General features: G+C 39.3%; 3 protein-coding genes across 7 annotated transcripts; all 3 read left to right on the top strand.

The window, feature by feature from the left end:
• The first annotated feature begins 807 nt into the window (after nucleotides 1–807).
• Nucleotides 808–4,723, top strand: LOC104425902. Its single transcript, XM_010038771.3, is given in 6 exon segments — nucleotides 808–1,576; nucleotides 1,861–2,870; nucleotides 2,872–2,994; nucleotides 3,654–3,769; nucleotides 4,044–4,108; nucleotides 4,208–4,723. Coding segments are annotated over 4 exon segments (1,563 nt in total). The 5' UTR covers nucleotides 808–1,230; the 3' UTR covers nucleotides 3,738–3,769; nucleotides 4,044–4,108; nucleotides 4,208–4,723.
• Nucleotides 4,724–5,656: 933 nt separating this feature from the next.
• On the top strand, nucleotides 5,657–15,092 carry LOC104425903 (mediator of RNA polymerase II transcription subunit 19a). Of its 5 annotated transcripts, none has more exons than XM_039304958.1 (8): nucleotides 5,657–6,209; nucleotides 10,570–10,636; nucleotides 11,611–11,900; nucleotides 12,027–12,254; nucleotides 12,751–12,807; nucleotides 12,979–13,114; nucleotides 13,757–13,820; nucleotides 14,853–15,092. In XM_039304958.1, exons 2-6 carry the CDS (start codon nucleotides 10,606–10,608, stop codon nucleotides 13,027–13,029), a joined length of 657 nt encoding a protein of 218 aa, XP_039160892.1. In that variant the 5' UTR covers nucleotides 5,657–6,209; nucleotides 10,570–10,605; the 3' UTR covers nucleotides 13,030–13,114; nucleotides 13,757–13,820; nucleotides 14,853–15,092. The 5 variants fall into 5 exon arrangements, with proteins under 5 accessions (XP_039160892.1, XP_039160893.1, XP_039160891.1 ...); XM_039304959.1 differs by lacking the exon at nucleotides 14,853–15,092 and adding an exon at nucleotides 14,481–14,687; XM_039304957.1 differs by lacking the exon at nucleotides 14,853–15,092 and adding an exon at nucleotides 13,900–14,299.
• Nucleotides 15,093–16,824: 1,732 nt separating this feature from the next.
• On the top strand, nucleotides 16,825–19,215 carry LOC104425904 (UDP-glycosyltransferase 74E2). The gene is made up of 2 exons (XM_010038774.3): nucleotides 16,825–17,793; nucleotides 18,368–19,215. Exons 1-2 carry the CDS (start codon nucleotides 17,143–17,145, stop codon nucleotides 19,091–19,093), a joined length of 1,377 nt encoding a protein of 458 aa, XP_010037076.2. The 5' UTR covers nucleotides 16,825–17,142; the 3' UTR covers nucleotides 19,094–19,215.
• The last annotated feature ends 1,266 nt before the right edge of the window (nucleotides 19,216–20,481 follow it).

Genomic DNA, 20,481 nt, shown 5'->3' with positions numbered 1-20,481 from the left:
AAATTGAAAGTTTAGAAATGGAATTTAGGAATAATTTCGATGGAGTTTTTTTTTTCTTTTTTAATGAAAATTTTGATGGATTAAGTCAATTTTGGTTCCTTTTTCCCAAAAGGCTTATACAAGATTTTTGTAAGCGTTTTTAGGACCCCATTTGTCAAATGCTAGCGTTGGGAAAATTGAAAGCCCAAGGCAAGTCTTATGTACTTTGGTTTTTAGTACTTTTGGAATGCAAGTCTTGGCATTGTTTATGTTCAGTATTCATATTCCCCAATTTGCACTAAAGCACACCTAAGGAGTCATGTGTTCCTAGCAATTATCGCTTGGGGATTGTTGCCTAGGGTTGTGGACCCAAGGTGTTGCCTAGGCTCGTCCTACCTCAAGCGGCGTTGCATTTTCACGACACAAGCCGAATTGCCTCAAGCAAGGCTGCCTAGTGGCAAGATTTGGCCGGCAGTAGGTGTTTTGATTCGCCAGTAGCTGTGCTTCATCGGAAATAGTTTGAGACTTTTAGTAAAATTATTTATAAATGTAATTTTTACCAAACAATATTTAAGTTAAAATTATTTTGTAATACAAATATTATTGCATTTAAAAAAATCTCCTTAGGCAAAAGGTATTTATATTTAGCCAAAGAAATTTTCATAAACCGAACCAAAGAGGAGATTGTTTTGGGGCGAACCGAGCGAGGCGACCGTCCAAGGTAGACAAACTCAAGGAGGCGGTCCAGTCCGCCAATTAACCCGGCGACACGAAAGAAAACCCTGGAACTCATCCCCCATCCGTCGCCACTCCGTCGCCGGACTCCGCCGAATCCTGTACCCTTCTTCTTCTTCTTCTTCTTCTTCTATGCAGTTGCGCCCATCCTTAGAGCTACAGTTCGTCTCCGTCGCTGCTCTTCGGGCCGATGTCCGCTGCTGAATTCTGATAAATCATTACGTATCTCGGCTTCGGGCTATGCTTCCAAGGCGCATTTCCTCCGTTCATCGCGTTCCCTGAGTAGTCTCTCGCCGCCACGCGCCGACGTCGGTGAGCCGGAGCGCGCTTAATTAGGGCTCTTCTTCGATTCGCGCCTCTATTGCGTTATCGAGCTTCTTCGTTCGAGCTGCATCGCTTCGCCAAACACGGCAGTACCTCTTAGCCCTTGCTCCTGTCTCGAAGCAGGAGGCGTTTCGATAAGAGCACCTTGAGTTTTCGAGCGCCGGGGAGGTTCGAGAAGCTTGGGATGCCATCATGATCCGTCTGTTTCTCTCGAAACCCGGTGCCGATGATAGAGGAGATGGTGCCTCTGCCGAGGCGATTATCGCTCTCTTGCATCGGTTGGGAACTGTCATCTGGTCGATCATCTTGGCTTCCGGAGCTAAATCGGAGGCTCGGCTATGGCTTTGCAAGAGCGTATCGATGATGACGTCGCTGTCTCCCCGCCATCAGCGAGACCTGTTCAGGAACATGCTGAGATCTAAGCCGGTAAATCTGGAGTTGGCATCGCAGCTCTTGCAAATGGTGTTCGAGACGAGACCGCGCTTGGCAGGCTCAATCCTAGCCAAGAGAAGCCACATGCTGGAGAAATTTTTTCAAGGTAAATATTGATGAGCGGCTTTGTGGACTGTCCTGTGGGAGAAGAGCTGTCTTATGTAATCCCAGAATGAAAAGGTCAATACTTTTGGCAAATATGAAAAAACTGATAAACTTGAAGCTCTCTGGCTGATAATTAACCTGGCTTTTCATTATCGCAATTTTCTGATGAGCTGAATGCTTGTCGTGTGGCATACCAGTCTGTAAATTGGCAATATGTTAAGGTAGATCTTATATTTAATGGTGCTTGGTTGTATATGATTTTCACATCTATGACGGACGATGCAGGAAATCCAAGGCGTATATTAAAGTGGTTTTCTAACTTCGATGCTGGTGGTGGGTCAGATCATAAAAAAGGAGCAAAGGCCTTGTCTCAGTTTGCTTTCATAAATCGTGATATATGTTGGGAGGAACTTGAGTGGAAGGGAAAGCATGGTCAGTCACCTGCAATGGTTGCCACCAAGCCACATTACTTTCTTGATTTGGATGTTTTGAGGACAGTTGAGAATTTTGTTGAATACGTGCCTGAGTTTTGGTCTTCCAGTGAGTTTGCTGAGTCGCTGAAAGATGGTGAGATTTTGTCTCTAGACACAAAATATTTTGTCAAACTTTTCATTGATTTGATGTATAACGATGAGTCGAGAGACGTATGGGAAGCTGTAGATGATTTTCTCATGGACGTGTCGTTCTCCTCTCTATGTAACCGTCTCCTCATTTCTCTCCAAGAGAGTGAACTCCTCATTTTCCTGAAATCGCTTAGCAAATCTTTCAACTTGCCTGTAAAAAATATGGATCTTGGCAACTCGTCCTGCTGGTTAGAAATTGTCCTCTCCAAGTGCAAAGATTTTGCATCTATTGATCAGTTACTCCTGTTAAATATGGTTGTTAATCAAGGGCGCCAGCTTCTGCGCCTCATGCAAGATGAAGAGTGTCAGGAGGAAAAGGAAAAAGTGCAGGATATAGTGTCGGAGATTTTCAAAACCTCAAGCGGTTCCAGTGGCTTTGCTGCAATCCTGGAGGGCTGCCTTGGCATGCGGACCCTTGATGTGGTGAAACTGTTGGGACTTTACTCTTGGGTTATTCATTATGTACTTTCCAAAGAATGTCAGACCTTGGAGTCATGGGAGTCTTTGTTTATAATTAATGGGATTACTTTTAGGAAATCTGGTACATATACAATCCTGGATCATGACGGAATAAAACAGGAGGAAAACCGGTCTAAGTTGGACATTAAATCGCCATATGCTATTCATTCAAAGAAGAAGGAGAAAAGGAGAAAGAAAAGGAGGAGGACTGTCAGGCTTCAATGATGATGGCAGTGATGATGATGATCTTTTTGTGCGGGATGATGGGCAGGATGTGCAATCTCAGACCAGAAGTTGGCTGCTTTCCACAGACGGTTTTTCCACTCCATGGACCATGGTGAGCACGATAGTATATAAATTCTGGCACTTCGCTTTCTGTATTTGGTATCTTTGCTTTCCGTTTTGCTATGCACATTCTTGGTATGGGCAGCCAGTTGGTTCCACCTGAAAAGCCATTGGCTGTCTCAGCATCGTGAGCTGGACTTCTAATTTCAAACGATTTGGAACAGACTTTTTTGTTAGGTTTTGATTCGAGGTTTTCTTTTAGCCCTAGAGCTAAATCTGCAAAACTGATTTAAGAAGAGAAGTTAGAAAATTTTGTCAGCCTCATCATCATATGGTCAGTGATTTATTGTGAGGTTGCTTTGCATTTGAGATTTCATTTTTTGAACTTTTTTTTTTTTGGGCCAGATTGCCTTTGAACATCGACTTCATAAAAGTCATAATCAGCATTACATTGATTTTCACATGTTTGGGTGTCAATGCCCTTTCAGAATGGACAAAGACACTGGTTCTGCTATCTTTTTTTTGGACCTAGATGCTTTTTGTATTTTGGAACATCCGATTGATAAGTGATATGTGAGCTGCAATATTGCGCTCTTTTTAGGGGATTATGCTTTTTTTGCTTAACCACTAGAAGCTGCAGGACTTTTTTACTGCAGACAGATGAGATGGTCACTAATTGAATTTGTATGTTCTGATCTGTGATGGTCGTAGCCAGACTTGCCAGAGCACCTTGCTAAGCACTGCTTCTCTGCGTGGATGAAGTCAGTTTTCACAAAACAAACTGATGTAGCCTAACATGTTTGCCAACATCAATGGCTCTGTCACAGGTAATTTACATACTCTTTTGTGTGAAAAAGTTCTTCTGGTGGAATGAAAAAGTTGCTATTAATTGAACTGCCAAGAAGAGAAAGTAGATATGCATGTTTAATTTTGCAATTAAAATTTAATCAATCTGAGTCCTCGGATAGGTTGATTAAATTTGCTAAGAAGAGAAAGTAGACATTCAGGTTTCCGATGCATGTCAAGCAGTCATACATGTGCAGGAAGGGCAATTATGAATAATATTGGAGGAAATAACTCGAGATTGATTTGAACATGCAGGTTGCTCCAGAACTATGGTTCTATCCTTATTGAATATACTGAGTTCCTATTCTTCCGATGAGCAGGTAGCAGATTATACATTCCACTGATCATTTATCTTATTAATTTCACGCATTGTTATGCGTTTTTAATATTTCTTTGGTTTATGGGCCTGTGGCTGCCAGGTGCACCTGCAGGCGATTAACAAAAGTTAATTTTCTTCAAAAAACCTTGCCCTGCATCCCTTGGAGCCTAATAGTTTGGATTGAGGGTTCCATCAAAGCACAATCGTATTGCAGCTCTACTCAGAATGGTGCCATCACTGAGCTTGGTCATATTTTATGGAATATAGGATGTAGTTTACTCTTGCTTGATTGGCCCAACAACATGCTGTTTGAAGTAGTTCATTGGAATGTATTTGGGAGGTGGACATGGTGCCGATTTTTTTGAGGTCCATGATGTGTAGATTCGTGTAGCCTTCAGTAAAGAACAAGGTAAGATGGTAAAGGTATAGTTAGTTGAGTTGTTTGTCACTTGTGAAGTAGCTGCGGCTGATGATCATGGATATTAGTCAATGACCCATTTGAGCCGGTGATTAAATGCGGTCCACTTGTCATTTCTTTGTTTAATTTCTTCCTAAGCTGGCCCTTTTTCATTCGTTGCGGTTTTCTTCAGTGGATATGAATTTGAAATTTGACTTCCGAGCGTCCATCTGTAGTTTACCACTTTTGAGTTTTGGATCATGACCATTAATAGCCACAAGGATGCTGGTACGAACCTGTCCGGAGGTTGTGAAGAACTGCACCGCACTGGGATCGGGATCTTTGGATGAGGTTGAATCTAAGGTCGCGTGGCATTTATGGACTGGTTGTCGAAATCTGCCCAATTCCACCCAAGACTTGACGTGGTCAAGAAATTCTCAAGAAGGGCTGTTGGAAAAAAGCAGGGCGAGCGGCCATGTGCCTACTTTTGTCGCGCAATATTCCTAGCTTGGAGAAGTGATAATTCAGAGACTATGTCCACGAGTTCTGGAATTTTTAAACTACTTCTATCAGTATGTAGAGTCGAAAGAGCATAGTTAGTGTAGAATGTACACATCTTTTGTTCTCGCTTGGGAGCATGTATAATTTATTTGTCTGCGATTGTCCTGGGTTTAATTCGTTCCCGGTCAATTATCCGAAACTTTTGGTGATATGCCAGCTGCACGACTACACTTTGCGATAGCCTTCTTACCAAGTATGGCATGGTCGGGAATGACACATCACCATGGCTGTCGATGCTAGTCAACTCCTCCCGGTTGTAACAGCCATTTAGCTGCGAGCTTCGGTTAAAACACCATCTGATGCGAAAAGTCGGCCTCTCGGACGACGTCAATCGCTAAAAGCAAAGCACCTCATGAATTTTTTATTATCAAGATCTGCTCAAGAAAATCACAAGCTTGTCGACTCTGGATGAATAACTACTGTTTACATTGGTACGGTAGCTTACTGTAGCCGCCAAAATCGACAAATGTCCAAAATCGGTCTTCTTTCGGGGATCCTGGGGAACGAAATCCACCAATGTAACGGGAAATATCGAGGGCAAGTTTGTCAAAAAGCAACGAGAGAACAATCATATATCATTTTGACCAGGACAAGGTCCTAGATCACAACCCGAGTGACGAGGTCATCGTACGCGAGAGGGAGCGAGAGGAGAAATACTAACGTTTGAAACCCTAATAATTTCCCCCGCTCTCTCAACGAAACGAAATCTTGCATCGCCCAATTCATTCGCCCCGTCTGAACTCCGGCCCCATCTCGCGCACGAACTTGATCGGAACCGCCTCGTGACATCTCAATTTCCCGTCGTTTGCCCCGCCGCGCGAAGCTCTCTTTGCTCACTCGGCCACGGCCAAATGGAGCATCCGGAATTCGTCCTTCCGTCTGCGCGTCAATTCGTTCGGCGGAGCTGAATTCGAGAAGTCGTCTGCGTTTTCTTTTCGCTTACTGTTGCTGATTTCAAGTCCGAGCCATACTTGAGGAGGGATTCGGATCAGTGTAGAAGCTTTTCAGCAGTTTGAGAGACTTTGTTTGGGTAGAGAGAGAGAGAGAGAGAGAGAGAGAGAGAGAGAGAGAGAGAGACGTTTTGAATTCTTCCTGTCACTGTGATCTGTAGAAGAATAAGCGGCGTCCCGGATTGTTGCTAAAGGTACGGACTTTCTAAACTTTACTGGAATCGAATTCTTGGGTTTTGATTTCTTAAAGTTTCTCCTTGCGTATCCATATTCTTTTTTGATTCTTTGTCCTTATGGAATTACGGACTGGCTTCAGGCTCTAGATGTGAGGGTCTTCTTGGGCAAAAAGGGTATGTTGGGTAGTTACTGGTCTTCTATATCATTGCTAATTGGAGTTCAAGAATGCTCGTTGGAGTTTCTATGCAAAAAGATTCTCCTCTGCGGTATCCATATTCTTTTTCGATTCTCTGTCCTTATGGAATTACAGACTTGCTTCAGGCTTTAGATATGAGGGTTTTCTTGGCCAAAAAGGGTCTGTTGGGTAGTTAATGGCGTTCAATGCCTTTGCTGATTGGAGTTCGAGAATGCTCATTGGATATCCTTTCCTTATACTTGAATGCACGTGAGGCTTGAATTCCGATTCTGTGTAATCTTTGCCTTGAAACTTGTAACAGAGTGGACATGTCAAGAGTGTCATGTTCATGTAGATCTGTAGTTGCAGTTTCAACTTAGTTGTGATTTTCACAGAGTTATTGATAGATTGGTGAGTTTATCGGGAATACGTGCTTTTCTTCATTCTGATAGTGTGCCATTTTCGTATGAGAAGGAAACTCATAAATGCTATTGTAAGGGTTGTTTGCTAGTTGCTACACATTATTGCAGCATGGTTGGCACCGTACATCAAGTAATTGTTCTTCAGTACTCAGAGACTTTGCTCGTAACTCTCTCTAAAATGTTCAAAGATTGCATAGATAGCAACACTAGTGATTTCTGCTGATCTAATCACCACTTTATTGAGTGTTAATGATTGAATGGACTTTGCTCCTTGAAATGCATATACAGTGCATTGTGGTTGTTGCCTACCGAGAGCATTAAAGCAATGCTCAAATCAGTTTTAGGGCCCAAGTATGTGATGTCATCAATAAATTGGATCTTCAAGCATGTTCTTACATTGTTTTCATCTATGATTTACTTGTAGGCATATTGCTTAGATCTGGCTTCAAGTCTCTCTAGAGCCAAAAGTATAAAAGAGATATAATAATTGCTTCTAAAAAGGTGACTTGTCTCTTATATATGCAAATCTATTCAGTTGGGTGTTTTTTCAAACATCCATAACATCTTTTATTAATGCGCAAATTTGTCCTGGGGCTCATCTTCAAAATAATACTTGGATCTTGAGTTTGAATTCATCTAGAGTTAATTTCTATGGTTGTTCATCATTTAGTAGGCCTTGAGTCTGCCTCCTAATCTAATTAGCCAAGCTAAAAGGAGAAATCAAAGGTAGAAATGTATCTATTACAGTGTGTGGCCACCCTAATAAGCAAATTGGATGCAGCAGGGTGTTACTTAGAAGGGCTAAGCATGAGGCTTAATCATACAACTCTCAATTGAACTTTCATTTATAACTAGTTAATCTAGGGTTCATCAATGAGGCTTGAACCTGTTTTTTCAGTCCAGCTCGAACATTGCAATTGGATGAAGTTGAAAAAAGGTGAAATACAAATAGGGAAATGTCGATATGATGCTATGTTGGCTCATAGTGATGAAACTAATTGACTCATGATGTCACTATATGAGAATGCGGAATCACTGCCAATGAGCCAATGTAGCAATTCAACACCTTAGAAAGAGACCAGCTAGTAAGTGAGTTGGCAACAGTTATATCTTACCTTCTTGTTGGTTTGTGTATCTTAGTTATTAATGATGTGCTTGATGTTCCTCACTAATAACCTTATATTGGTAACAGAACTGCATCCTAAAATTGATAAAGTATGAAGTTCTTGCAATGAATTGGATGGAAGATCATATGCTTACACTATTTCCCTCAATCCCCCCAAAGAGAGGGGCTTGCCTGGCAATTTTACATACACTTGGTAATTAAGGAGTCAAATCATTCTTTATATCTGAACTCATAAATACAAAAGTATCCTAAGATGAGAAAAGTATCCTAAAATTGATAAAGTCATTGTACTTCACACAATAATCAACTATTCTACCCTCGTTATTTATTATTTTGTATCTTTCAGGTAATATCCACGTCATCAGAAGAGCTGCGCTAGTCATACATGATGGTTTTATACTGTCGATGCTATTATTCTAAATTGTCATAGTCCTTCCCATTCGATAAATTTCCCCAGCATTTCTCAAATTCTTAGATTGCTGGAACTTTGTGTAGTTAATTTATCCAGTTTAAGTATAACCTCTTGCTAAAAGACCAAAGAGCATGTTCATATGGAACCTTGAGCATTTAGAAAAGAATATTTTTGCTACGTATTATGCCTGTTCCTGTTTCGTATGTTTATTCTATACCATGTCAGTTATTTTTCACAATCTATTCCAGTACTACTTTTCATATGAGAAATCTCTTCAGACTTCTACCATTTTTCCCAGTTCCATTAGCGGGGTAACTCCAATGAGGGCTTTTGAAGGGGTAATTCCATGAAGCATAGCATTTGATGTATCGTATCTCTGTCTTCAGTGCTGTTGCTATTACAAGATAGGAGCTGCTTGTGTAATTATATGGAATTTGTTGTTGATAATATCCTCCATACTACTTATGTTGATCTATAATTTCGGAATTCAAGATCAACTTATAAATATTTCATGTTTGATTTTATAAGTTGAGATCAACTCGGGAATTTATTTTAAAAGAATTTCTGAAATCTTCAAGCATGGTTTGATACAGCAACATATGAACCACTGGAAGTTCTTTAATTTCCCAATGTTGCTAAATCATCTCAGTTTGTTTGTATTTCTTTTAATTAAACAATACATTAATTGATCTAGGCATCTGTCCGTAGTTTATGGTTTTGCTCTGCTTCATATGATGGGATCACGATCTGTTTGAATATTTGATTTCTGTATTAAATCTGTGGTTCTGCCTTATGTAGTGCTTAAATTAGTCCAAATTTTTTACAGTCAAATTTCTTGTTGGATCATTATCGCAATGAAGAGAAACAAAAACAATGCATCCCTTGGTTTTCATTTCCTGCATATTTCAATTAAAGTGGCGCCCTTTAACTTTTGGTTTTTCATACCTCCCACTTGTTGTAGTTTTGCTTGATGAATATGTGATCTGTGCAGAGTGAAATTATAAACTTTTTCCTTGGGAATATCTCACCTTTTAGGGAAAGTAAAAGAGAGAGGTGAAAAAGGTGATGGTTTTTTAATTCATAATTAATGTGCAGATTTGGTCTGTGTTTGGCTTAAATTTAGAAATCTGCTTTGAGGTTAATGGGGTCGATGATGAACCCCAAACCACCCAACTAACAGCAACTCCACAGACACTGCTTTGTCACTTGCTTTATGATGTCCATTGATATTGTATCATGGCCAAGTATTGCCTATTGTGGTTTGGAACTTCCATCTTCTTATGTATGGTGTACTTTTGAACCTGTCCTTCAAAGTTAAGTTAAAAAAAAAAAAAAAGCCGAACTTTATTTCCTTAAGGAGTGCTAACAATTAAATTCAACTTTTTAGTATGTTGATTGGCTATCTTAGGAAGGAAAGCTGATGAAAGGAAGCTTTTCAAGAGGACTTGGACAAAGGCTTTCTTTGGAGGAATCGATTTCTCTTTTTATTTTCCTTTTTTTTTTTTTGGGGGGGTGTGGTATAAAATGAGGGAAGTGACGAAAGCAGTTATTTTGTATGCCTGATGTAGTTGTATCCCTTCCTAAAACTAGGATTACGAAAAATCATGTCAAAATTGACACAAAAACATTTTTAATCTGCCTTTCCAAGATTTTGCATTCTTATCATATGATATTGTTATTTGAGCTTTTTTAGGAGATTGCTGAAACTCTACTATCATTGGAGCAGTTATAAGTTAACTTGCTCTATCCCAGTTTACCAGCCCCTGCTCCTGAAAAACATTTTTTTGCTGTTATGAAAATCCGTTGGATGGTCTCTTGATGGATATTCTATATCTGCCATTTTATGCTTTGAAAAGATAGTGTCCCTAGGCTTATAGATAGCAAAAATGCACAGTTTTGTAGAAGATTGCCTGTTCGTTAAGGGTCTTATTAATGGATGTTACAGCTTCACATACTTGCTGTGCGAGAGGACTGAAATATCTGAATTTTTTATTTCCTACAAAGGAATGGTTCCTGGATGGTCGATGTATCTGTTTGTTGCAGCGAAGGCCATTCTATTGACTTAATTGATGGCAATAGTAGATGTTATTATCAGGCTCACTTGAATTGATGTTTTCTTGCAGCCTTTGTGCTGTCCATAGAATGGAACATTGTGTTTTGCATCTCTTTATGCCTTGATTTTTATGAATTCCTCTTTTTCTGAAGCCATCTATGTCCTGATATTTCCTGTTTGAAATTGCAGTCGTATTTGTGATTAGCTGCACCATGAAAGATTGATATGGATCCTGAAAGCAAGAATTTTGGAAAAGGTATTATGTTATTATGGGATTATATCTTTGTTTAGAAGCATTTTGTTTGCTTGTTCATTTTTTTCAATACATGTCATGATCATAGGACAAAACATACTGAGCAGCACTACTTTCAATTAACAAATAAAAGTCTTAGGATCCATCTGAATTGACTTTTGCTTCTTACTTTTTGCTTAATCTAGCGGTTCATACACATAGATTTTTTTGTTTTTTCAAAATTCGAAACTGTTGAAACTTCAGATTACAATAATATTAACACATAGGTTGACATATAATTCACTCATAATTTTTCAAATCTAAGTAATATACTAAGTCTTGGAGGGAAAGCTGAAAAATACTATTTGCTTTTGCTAAATCTTAATTAAACAAGCCCTCATTTAATTTTCTTCCTTCATCATTTGCATCTGATTTTGATAGGATCTGAGGGTGAACTTATGCTTCATGTGTGCTTTTCTTCACTTCAGCAGATGGTATAATGATGTACTCAACACTCCATGTAAGGGGAGAGTGTCCCTATTGATTATCCTCATCTGAAAAAAAAGAAAAAAAACATATGGTGATCAGATGCTTTATGTTAAGGGTAATAATGATTTATAAATCTGCTTTGCATGCACATTTTACTGAAATTGGTGAAAATGTTGGTGTTAGTATGAGAGCAGGAAGAGGTAACTTTTAATTTCACTTTCATTCTTGGAAAATATTTTGCGCAATTAGCACAATTTGTGTTTCTTTTCTGAATTTCTGATCTATGCTTATATATTAGTCATCTGGTCTTGTAATAAATGATGAATGTGCACATCTCCTCTTTTCACAGGGAAATTCCTGCTTTTTGCTTGCACTTATTTGTATTGACTGTATGTTCACTTTGTGCATGTTGGATTTTGCTGCAGTGATGTTTCTATGTTCCCATTAAAGCTTAATTTTTAGGTTGGCTTACATTTCTTCCTGCTGTATGTTTCTTTTTGATCTTTTAGGATCGAGAGAATTGACTGGCTCTGTAGATCTCATAAATCACTTTAAGCTGTCACCCCATCATGATTTTTTCTGCAAGAAGTCCCTACCACTGTCACTTTCTGACACCCACTATCTTCATAATTTGGTGGGAGATACTGAAATTCGGAAAGGAGAGGGTATGCAGTTGGATCAGCTTATTCAGAGTACATCAAACGGGAGAGATTCTCACTTCCGCATACAACCTTTTGACCTAGATTCTCTTCGAGATGCATTCCATCTGAGGGAAACCACCCGTGTTGACTTACCTGCAGTAAGATATATGCCATGCCTGTTGTGAAGTTTTCTCTGGTTTTCCTTTCTGTTCCTTTTCTGTAGCTATTTACTGCCTTTGTGTGTCGTAATTGCCGGCTTGCTCATCATACATTTGCTTTCTTAGACAGAGAAGGGGATTCCGACTATTTCAGGAAAATCAAGAAGTGAATCGAAGGATAAGGAGAAAAAGCATAAAAAACATAAAGATAGAGATAAGGAGAAAGATAGAGAGCATAAGAAGCACAAGCATCGTCATAAAGATCGGAGCAAAGACAAAGACAAGGAAAGGAAAAAGGACAAAGTTGGGCAACATGATTCAGGAGTTGACAACTCCAAAAAACATCATGAAAAGGTTTGAATTTTGAATATCAAATTAGTCTGCCCTTGTCCTGCTCTTACTTAAACCTAAAGTTTTTTTTTTTTTTTTTTTTTAGTAAAATACTTAAACCTAAAGTTGGTTATGGGGAACTGGATAATTGCCATTTTTCTTATACTGATATACACTAAGATTTTTTTGAATGACAATTGATGTACATTTTTGTGAGCCAAACAGTAAAATTATGTGTACTTTTGATCGGATGGAATTTTAAAATAAGAGACCTTTATCCTTGATTTTGTCAATCATTTATCTTTTTTTTATCAAGGGGATGACGAGGCCAGAAATCAGGAGCCTGTTTGGATGGGCTTATCTTATTTGACAAGCCACCTATAAGTCACAGTTGGATTTTTTAGCTGAAAAACCAAAGAGCCAGAAGCAGCCATTCCTTAAAATATTTAAAAAGAAACAAAATAGTCGGTTAATAGTATTTTGGTGGATTTTGCTTTGACTGTACATTGTGCACCAACAGAAAAGGAAGCATGATGGAGATGAAGATCTTAATGAGCACAAACACAAGAAAAGTAAGGTATTACGTTCTGTGCTAAAACTTGGGACTATTATCTTGTTCTTTGATTCTGAATCTTCAAAATGCTACGGTATTTCTTTGATTGCATGATAGTTTCCTCCAGATATTCCTTCAGTCCTTTATCTATTTGTGCTTATCAAGCTGGCCACCATATTGTTTGATATTTTACAGCATAAGAGCGCAAAACTTGACGAGGTGGGAGTCATAAGGGTCGCGGGATGATGTGGTGGCATATTATAGTAGTTCATGTGCTTTCTTCACGTTTTGTCAGTAAAGGCTCTGGGGATTTCTCTTACTGTTACTTAAGGTACATATGCGTACATTCTTGATGCTCCATAAACCTAAAATTTATGCTTTTACTTTGATGGAACTTTGACCAGTTGGTTTCTTTTACACCACAGAGCTCTCGCTTGTAGTGAGAGCATCAAAAGATTGAAATCTTAATTATTCTTTGCAGCAGTCTGCAATCATCCGGCAATTTTTGATACTGTAATTTGTGTTTTGAGAACTATAGTTGATGATAGTGATTCTCAGTTTAGCATTTGAATATGTTTTTGCAGTCAACTGTCAAATTCCTATCTGCCTACTGAATTTGATCAGAAAAATTTAGACTGGTTTGGATAGTGATTCTCTGTTTAGCAGCTGGTGGTCCAGCTAAACCTGGTGTTACAAACATATTCAAATTTTTGGCACAAGGGACTGGTTTAAGTTTGGACCAAATATATTAAGTTTTAGTTTGCTAGTATGATGCTTTGCTAATTGCTACCTAAGTTATATTTTCGGCATCAAATCTGTAATGCCGCTCAGATCCCCTAGTGAACATGGTTCACCTCACACGGAGAGGGTCCCCAGGAGAGGAAAAAAAAGAAAAGGGGGGGGTGGGTGGGTGGGTGTCAGGGCTGCTTAAGTAACTACAGAACTCTGACATTCTGTTTTTCTGTTCATGCAGAGTGACCGAAGATTGACCGAAGATTTGAAGGTGAATTCACCTTTGAAGAATATTCAGATGTGAGGTATAATTGCTGAATTTGATTTCTTTGTATTACAAATGGGGGGATTTCATATAGTTGAAACTAATTTTTTTTCCATCAGCTTAATGGCAGAATTGGATGTCCAGCTCTTTAACATTGTTAATTATTTCTTTAATTTGGAAGCATAGTTCTATACTTAGTCTGAACGGAGTTTCCAGTTTTGATTCCCAAGGAAAATTGATTTTGGAGGGGATGTGTATATTGATATTTCCTCCCCCTCCATCACACTAGCATATTATTTATGTCTGATATGCCTAATTTAGTAAGAGGTTGCGAGCGTTGAGGAATATGTCATGCAATATGACACCTCAGGACATAATGTTCAGTGTATTGTTCTGTCAACTGACAGAAATTGCCTAAATTTAATTACTGATGGTGCTTCAAGGGGAAAAGGATGGCACTAGTTAGTGTACATGGAAAGTGTTGCTTCCTTGTTTTGTCCGGAAGGTTTGCTTTGATCATCTATCTTGTGCCTGCAAATCATGATCTGCTTTCATCTATTGAAACCACAATATTTGGGAAACCTACAGCTATATGCCTTTTGGCCAGAAATCCTATTAGCTGAATAATTTGCACTTACTGCATAATATAGTCGCACCCAGCTTGTGGTTAACCAATCACGTTTCATGTTTGCTGTTACAGACTATTCTTTTCTTGCCGATCTTTTGCTTGCCAAGATGGACACTAGTCTTGATTTTCTATTTTTGTTCCATTAAATGGAAAACCTTTCATTTTTGTTTTTGTTTTAGTGGTTTTAATGTTCAAACTTTGAATCTCAAATGAAGCTTATCATACACTTGTATATATGGATATCTTTTCAGAGTTATGAATCGGGTCCTAATTTGTTTATACATGATGACAATGTTGATGCTAGACCTATGTAACGATGGGATCCAACACGTTATGATTTTCAGTGGGGGCTGAAAATCAGGTTGGGATGACATGGCCTTTTGTAGTGGTTTCCATGATGCTCTCTCTTCAACTTGTAACTCGTTTCCATTTGTTTTCTACCAGGGTTGTATGGTAGGTTTTGTTATCTCCTTTTTGTGAGGATTCTGGTCACAATTTTACTCTCATGATTACCTCTTGGACATTTTTTTTTTCTTTCACATTCTTTGCCCGATATTTGTATATTGGCCAAATTTTGTTCACCCCCTCCCTTTGAAAGAACAAGATGCTAATCCTTATTTACTGTTGGACCAGCAAATCTCGACACCAAGATGTTCCAACATATGAATGACTTAAATTATTTCATTGCGGTGACACTTTAGATGTACTGTTGGATGTATATATAGCTGAAAACTCAAAAAGTGGCAAATTCTACGTGCGATCTGCTGTTGTAAGCGATCTGCTGTTATTATTTCACTATTTTTCTCAGGAAAAATTATCGTTTGCCTTGAAAATTTGCGGACTCTGTAGTAGGTGTTCTGGTGTCTGAGCTTTCAAATCATGGCAAGTAGACAAAATGCTCTGGGATTTAAGTACTTTGTTCAAACTAACAATGAGTTGTCTCGACGAGAGAAGTTGCTGTCGAGAGTTAATGGTACATTTGTTTCATTGAAAACTTTATTCTAGAGTAAAATATATTTTTTGGAAATTATTTTTCTTGAAAATATTTAGTTTTCAGTTTTTTGATGGTTTAAGAAAAGTGATTTCTTTTTTAATTAGAAGGATTTTTCCTAATCCAAGCTTATCATATTTTAGTTCATGGAAAATGTTTTTGATAGATAAATTAACTTTTTGTCATCAGAACACTCAAAAGTTGAAAAACAAAGACAGTTTTTCCTCAAATGGATTTTAAATCTGCCCTTTACAAATGTCGTGTATATATGGTGCATATTCATATTTATCTAAACAAGGATTCTTGTGTCACAATACAATTAACATTGTTTGAGTCAAAAATTGCACTGCATGTAATCGTCTATGATATCGATTCTCCTTATTACCTTTCTCATCTTGTACATCGATTCTCATTATTACTTTTCTCATCTTGGACGTGCCTATTAGAAACCTTCCAATCCTATGTTAGTATGAAAATAAATCTTGTCAGAACTTCAACTTCGCATCTTTTCATTCAAATATGCTTATTTGTTTCTTTTGTTTGAAATTTTTTCCTTTCTTTATGTTGATATTTTAGGGAAAATTCTACTTATGATATAGGTCTATCGAGCAACGTGAGTCACCTAGGTGCTGTTTGGTCACGTTTCGGGGACACCTGATTTGTTTTTTCGTTCCTTGGAACAAAATTAGAAAAGAAACGCATTTGGTAATCGGGAATAGATTTAGAATAGAAACGAGAAACAAAAAAAATGTTGTTTCTATTACCAAAATAAAAAAATGAAGTTGTTTCTTGTTCTCGGGGATAACTTAAGAAAGAAGTGTTTGTTTATTTTCTTTTCTTTCTTTTTCTCTTCCTTTCTTCTTCCCTAGCTAGTTACCAACCCGGCAATGGCTGGCGATTGGCCAGACAAGGTTGCCCCGAGCTTGCCTCGCCTCGCCTGGCCATCGTGAGGCCTGGCGTCCCTTGCCTCACTTGGCCTATGCGAGGCCGACCTCGCAGTGGCTGGGCAAGGCCGAGTCTTGCCGAGCAATGGGGAGGCTTGGGGGGACCTTGTCGATGGCCAGCGAGGCTCCCCCGAGGCTAGCGACCTCGCCTGGCTGGTCGCCAGCTAGCCATGGTCAAGTTGGCGACCAGCTAAGATGGCGACTGGCTAAGAGGATAGAGCAGGAAAAAAAGAAGAAAAAATATGATAAAATTATTAATATATTAAAAGAAGTTTTAAGTCACAATTTTTTTGGGGTTGTACCAAAGGTGTTTTTGTTTTCGGAACAATTTTTTTTTTTTTTTTTTTTAGTTATCAAACGCTTTAAAATATTTAGAAATTGTTCCCGAGAACAAAAATAGAAAAAAAGAAAAAAAATGTCACCATAAGCACCTCTACTCATCAAACTGCGAGTCTCCCACCCCATGGAACCACCGGCTCATACTTTCGCGAGTCACCTACTCGTCAAACTGCGATTGACGTGACCATGTAACCTGTTTTTGCCTCATAGGCTCCTTATCCCCAACAATCTTCAAAGAAACCCAGAAAGGAGGGAATTTTTCTTGGCCACTCATTGGAACCATCAAACCATGGCTTGAAGTACTGTAAAAAAAAAAAAAACCATGGCTTGAAGTGCCCACCGACAACTTTCTTTTTCCCTCGCGTGCCAAGAAGGATCAATCGTGCACTTCCTAATGTAGTCACATTGCATATAATCCCACGAAGTGACACTTCACTGAAATGCAAAAGAACCACAGAAAATGGAGGCTTCAAGGAAATCCCACAAGCCACACTGTTTAGTGCTATCATTCCCAGCACAAGGCCATATCAACCCCATGCTCCAATTCTCCAAGCGCCTAATCCACAAAGGCGCCGGAGTCACTTTTGTCACCACCAGATTCATGTCCAAGACCCTGCATGGATTGTCCTCTAACCCCTCGATTTCACTTGAGAGTATCTCTGATGGCTTCGATGATGGCGGCATGAAGGCCGCCAGTAGCCCCGAAGCCTACCTCGAGCGCTTCTGGAAGATCGGTCCAGAGACACTGAGCGAATTGGTCGAGAGGCTGATCTCTAGTGGCCGGCCACCGAGTTGCATTGTCTACAACTCGTTCTTGCCTTGGGCTCTTGATGTGGCCCAGAAGTACGGGCTGGTTGGGGCTGTTTTCTTCACCATGTCCTGTGCTGTAAGCAGTGTGTTTTACCACTGCCAAAAGGGACTGCTTGAGGTCCCCGTTCGTAAGCAGGTTTTGCTTCCTGGGATGCCTCCTCTTGAGCCTCAGGATATGCCAAGTTATGTGTCTGATCCGGAGTCATACCCAGCTTACCTTGGCATGCTTGTGGGTCAGTTCTCCAATCTTGACAAAGTGGACTGGGTGCTTTGCAACACAGTTTATGAGCTGGAACAAGAAGTAAGTACCCTAAAACTCCTTAGGAACTAAACCATTTGTGAATGAAAAAGCTTTATTTTAATCTTCTTCTCAGTCTTATCTAATTCCTTTGAGAGGGTAAAATGGGGTCTGATCAATGTACGAGGATTCATGGACTATACACACCTTTCACGGCATGTTTATTACCGCATATCTTGCATGTGTCGAATTGAACAATTGTTTGAAGATATGGTCGTTGATAGTGAACATGACCTAGGACCACACGAGAAGATAAGACGAGAACATGAGTGGTACACGACTCGGAGTTGTCGAGCAGGAATGGGCAGCGAATTTGACTTAGCATGTTAGCAAACATGTACTTGGAGTTGTCTAGCTGGAATGGACAGCGAATATGACTTTACATGTTAGTGAAGATTGAAATTTCATGAATGAACATGCGATGCTCAAATATTTCCCTATAATCAATCACCTAATTAGGACAAGAGTTAAGTCCCATGCTCTGCCTCTCAGCTATCATCTTTCTGATCCATGAGTCATCCAACTTTTTCTTACGAGCATTTAGCTAAAATTTCGTGACATTGGCTTTGCCTGGCAGCTAGTGGACTGGTTCATGAAGGTCATGCCATTTAGGACCATAGGGCCAACAGTGCCTTCCTTCTATTTGGACAACAGGCTTGAGCAAGACAGAGAATATGGTCTCAGCATCTTCCAACCAGAACACGACACCACCATGAAATGGCTGAGCACAAAGCCAAAAGGGTCGGTTGTGTATGTCTCTTTTGGGAGTGTAGCAGAGCTAAAGATTGACCAAATGCAAGAACTTGCAATGGGACTAAAGAGAAGCAACCGTTATTTTCTCTGGGTGGTGAGGTCATTTGAAGAAGACAAACTCCCCCAAGACTATGCAAAAGAGACAGCCCAAAAGGGTCTAATCGTAACATGGTGTCCTCAACTGGAAGTCCTAGCGCATGAAGCACTAGGGATTTTTCTGACACATTGCGGTTGGAACTCAACTTTGGAAGCGCTCACTTTGGGTGTGCCGATGATGGCGATCCCGCAATGGACCGACCAGCCCATGAATGCCAAGCACATAATGGATGTGTGGAAGATGGGGCTGAGGCCACCTGTTGATGAGAGAGGTGTTGTGAGGAATGAAGATATAGAGAATTGCATCAGGGAGATAATGGAAGGGGAAAGAGGGAAGGAGATGAGAGAAAATGCAGGAAAGTGGAGGAAAATAACCAAAGAAGCAGTCAGTGAAGGTGGAAGCTCTGATAGAAACATCGAGGAGTTTGTTGCTAAATTGATTGATAAGGTGTAAGAGAAGTTACCTGTGGCAGTATGGAGAAAATTCAAGTAACCAATTCTTGCTTACCACAGGATGATAAATGATGTTGCATAATAGTGACGATATTATTCATGGTCATGAGATTCATTAGGTAACATCTTGGTACATCGATGAATCTAATCTCGAATGACACAGGATCATATATCAATTAACCTAAACCGCAACAAATCATTTTGAATACAATACCAACCTCAAAATAATTGAAAAACCACTAAGCTTCTGTTTTCCACTCTTAATTATTCCAATAACAAAATCATCCCTAATCTTCTCAAAGCAATCGCTCCTGCCAACACCATAAATGAGTAGGCCTCAAAGCTGAGTAAGCCGGCCAGCAGCACAGTATGCCATCTAACATCTAAATGAGGAATTGTCCACGCTATTCCAGTAAAATCGTGGTTGAGGCTAATGCTATCCGATGCATACCCACAAATTATATCGAAGTTGCACTGGTAAACCAATAGTGAGCTTCTGTGTTCAGGAGTTTATGGTGTGGCAAAACCTCTATTTTTTTCTTTCCAGCATTCAAACTTTGATCTGAAGTGACAAAGCTTATGGTAAACAGCTGTGTCGTCGACGTTAAGGACCGGATCATAATCTGTATCTACACACTGACAAGGTTCATCCCAGAACAATGTAATTGATAGGATTATCTGATACATGATGATCCTGCGTGTCAGGGCGTTTGAAAATGAGGTTGAGATGTGATCTCTAACGGTGATTTGACGAACCTCTCTATCTCTCCTCATCGTGGGACTCTCCCTTTGTTTTCTGGTGCTCGTACTCTACCGGGTTTGAATGCATGGTTAGTTTGTTCATCTTCTTCATGTTGAGTTGAGAGTATTCTGATCAACACGTGTCTCCTTGAATTGTTTGTTTATTTCCTTTTTTCCCTTTTGTTGGATACTCAATATCAACCAAACTTGTTCATCCTTTCCAGCGAAAGCGAAAAGGCCAATCCTGATCCGATCTCGGACCAGCAAATATTGAAAATGACAATTTTCAACGAAGGAAACACTTAATTCATCTCATCATGCAATTGCAAGTTAAGAATTTTGATACATATGAATTTTACACGCAATCTCCTAGAGTGCAGAGTATGTACCCTTATTCCTTGCCAAAAAAAAGAAAAAAAGAAAAGAAAAGGTATTTTCTTTCCTATTCTAGTAGATTTCTGAAAGAGTTTTTTTTTTTTTTTTGATTGAGAGAAAACTGTATTCATTACTCAAAAGGATATATAAAAAGTGTACAGACTTTCATGACAAAGCAAATCAAAGTAGAGAAAAGTCAGAATACTACAAAAAAAGACAAATTCAGAAAATAAAGAGAATCAATAGAGTACTGGTAGGGTTAAAGATGTTTGA

The sequence above is a fragment of the Eucalyptus grandis genome, chromosome 11 (genome assembly GCF_016545825.1).
Source record: "Eucalyptus grandis isolate ANBG69807.140 chromosome 11, ASM1654582v1, whole genome shotgun sequence".
In the NCBI taxonomy this organism is placed as follows: Eukaryota; Viridiplantae; Streptophyta; class Magnoliopsida; order Myrtales; family Myrtaceae; genus Eucalyptus; species Eucalyptus grandis.
This window is presented reverse-complemented; position numbering and strand designations above follow the sequence as displayed.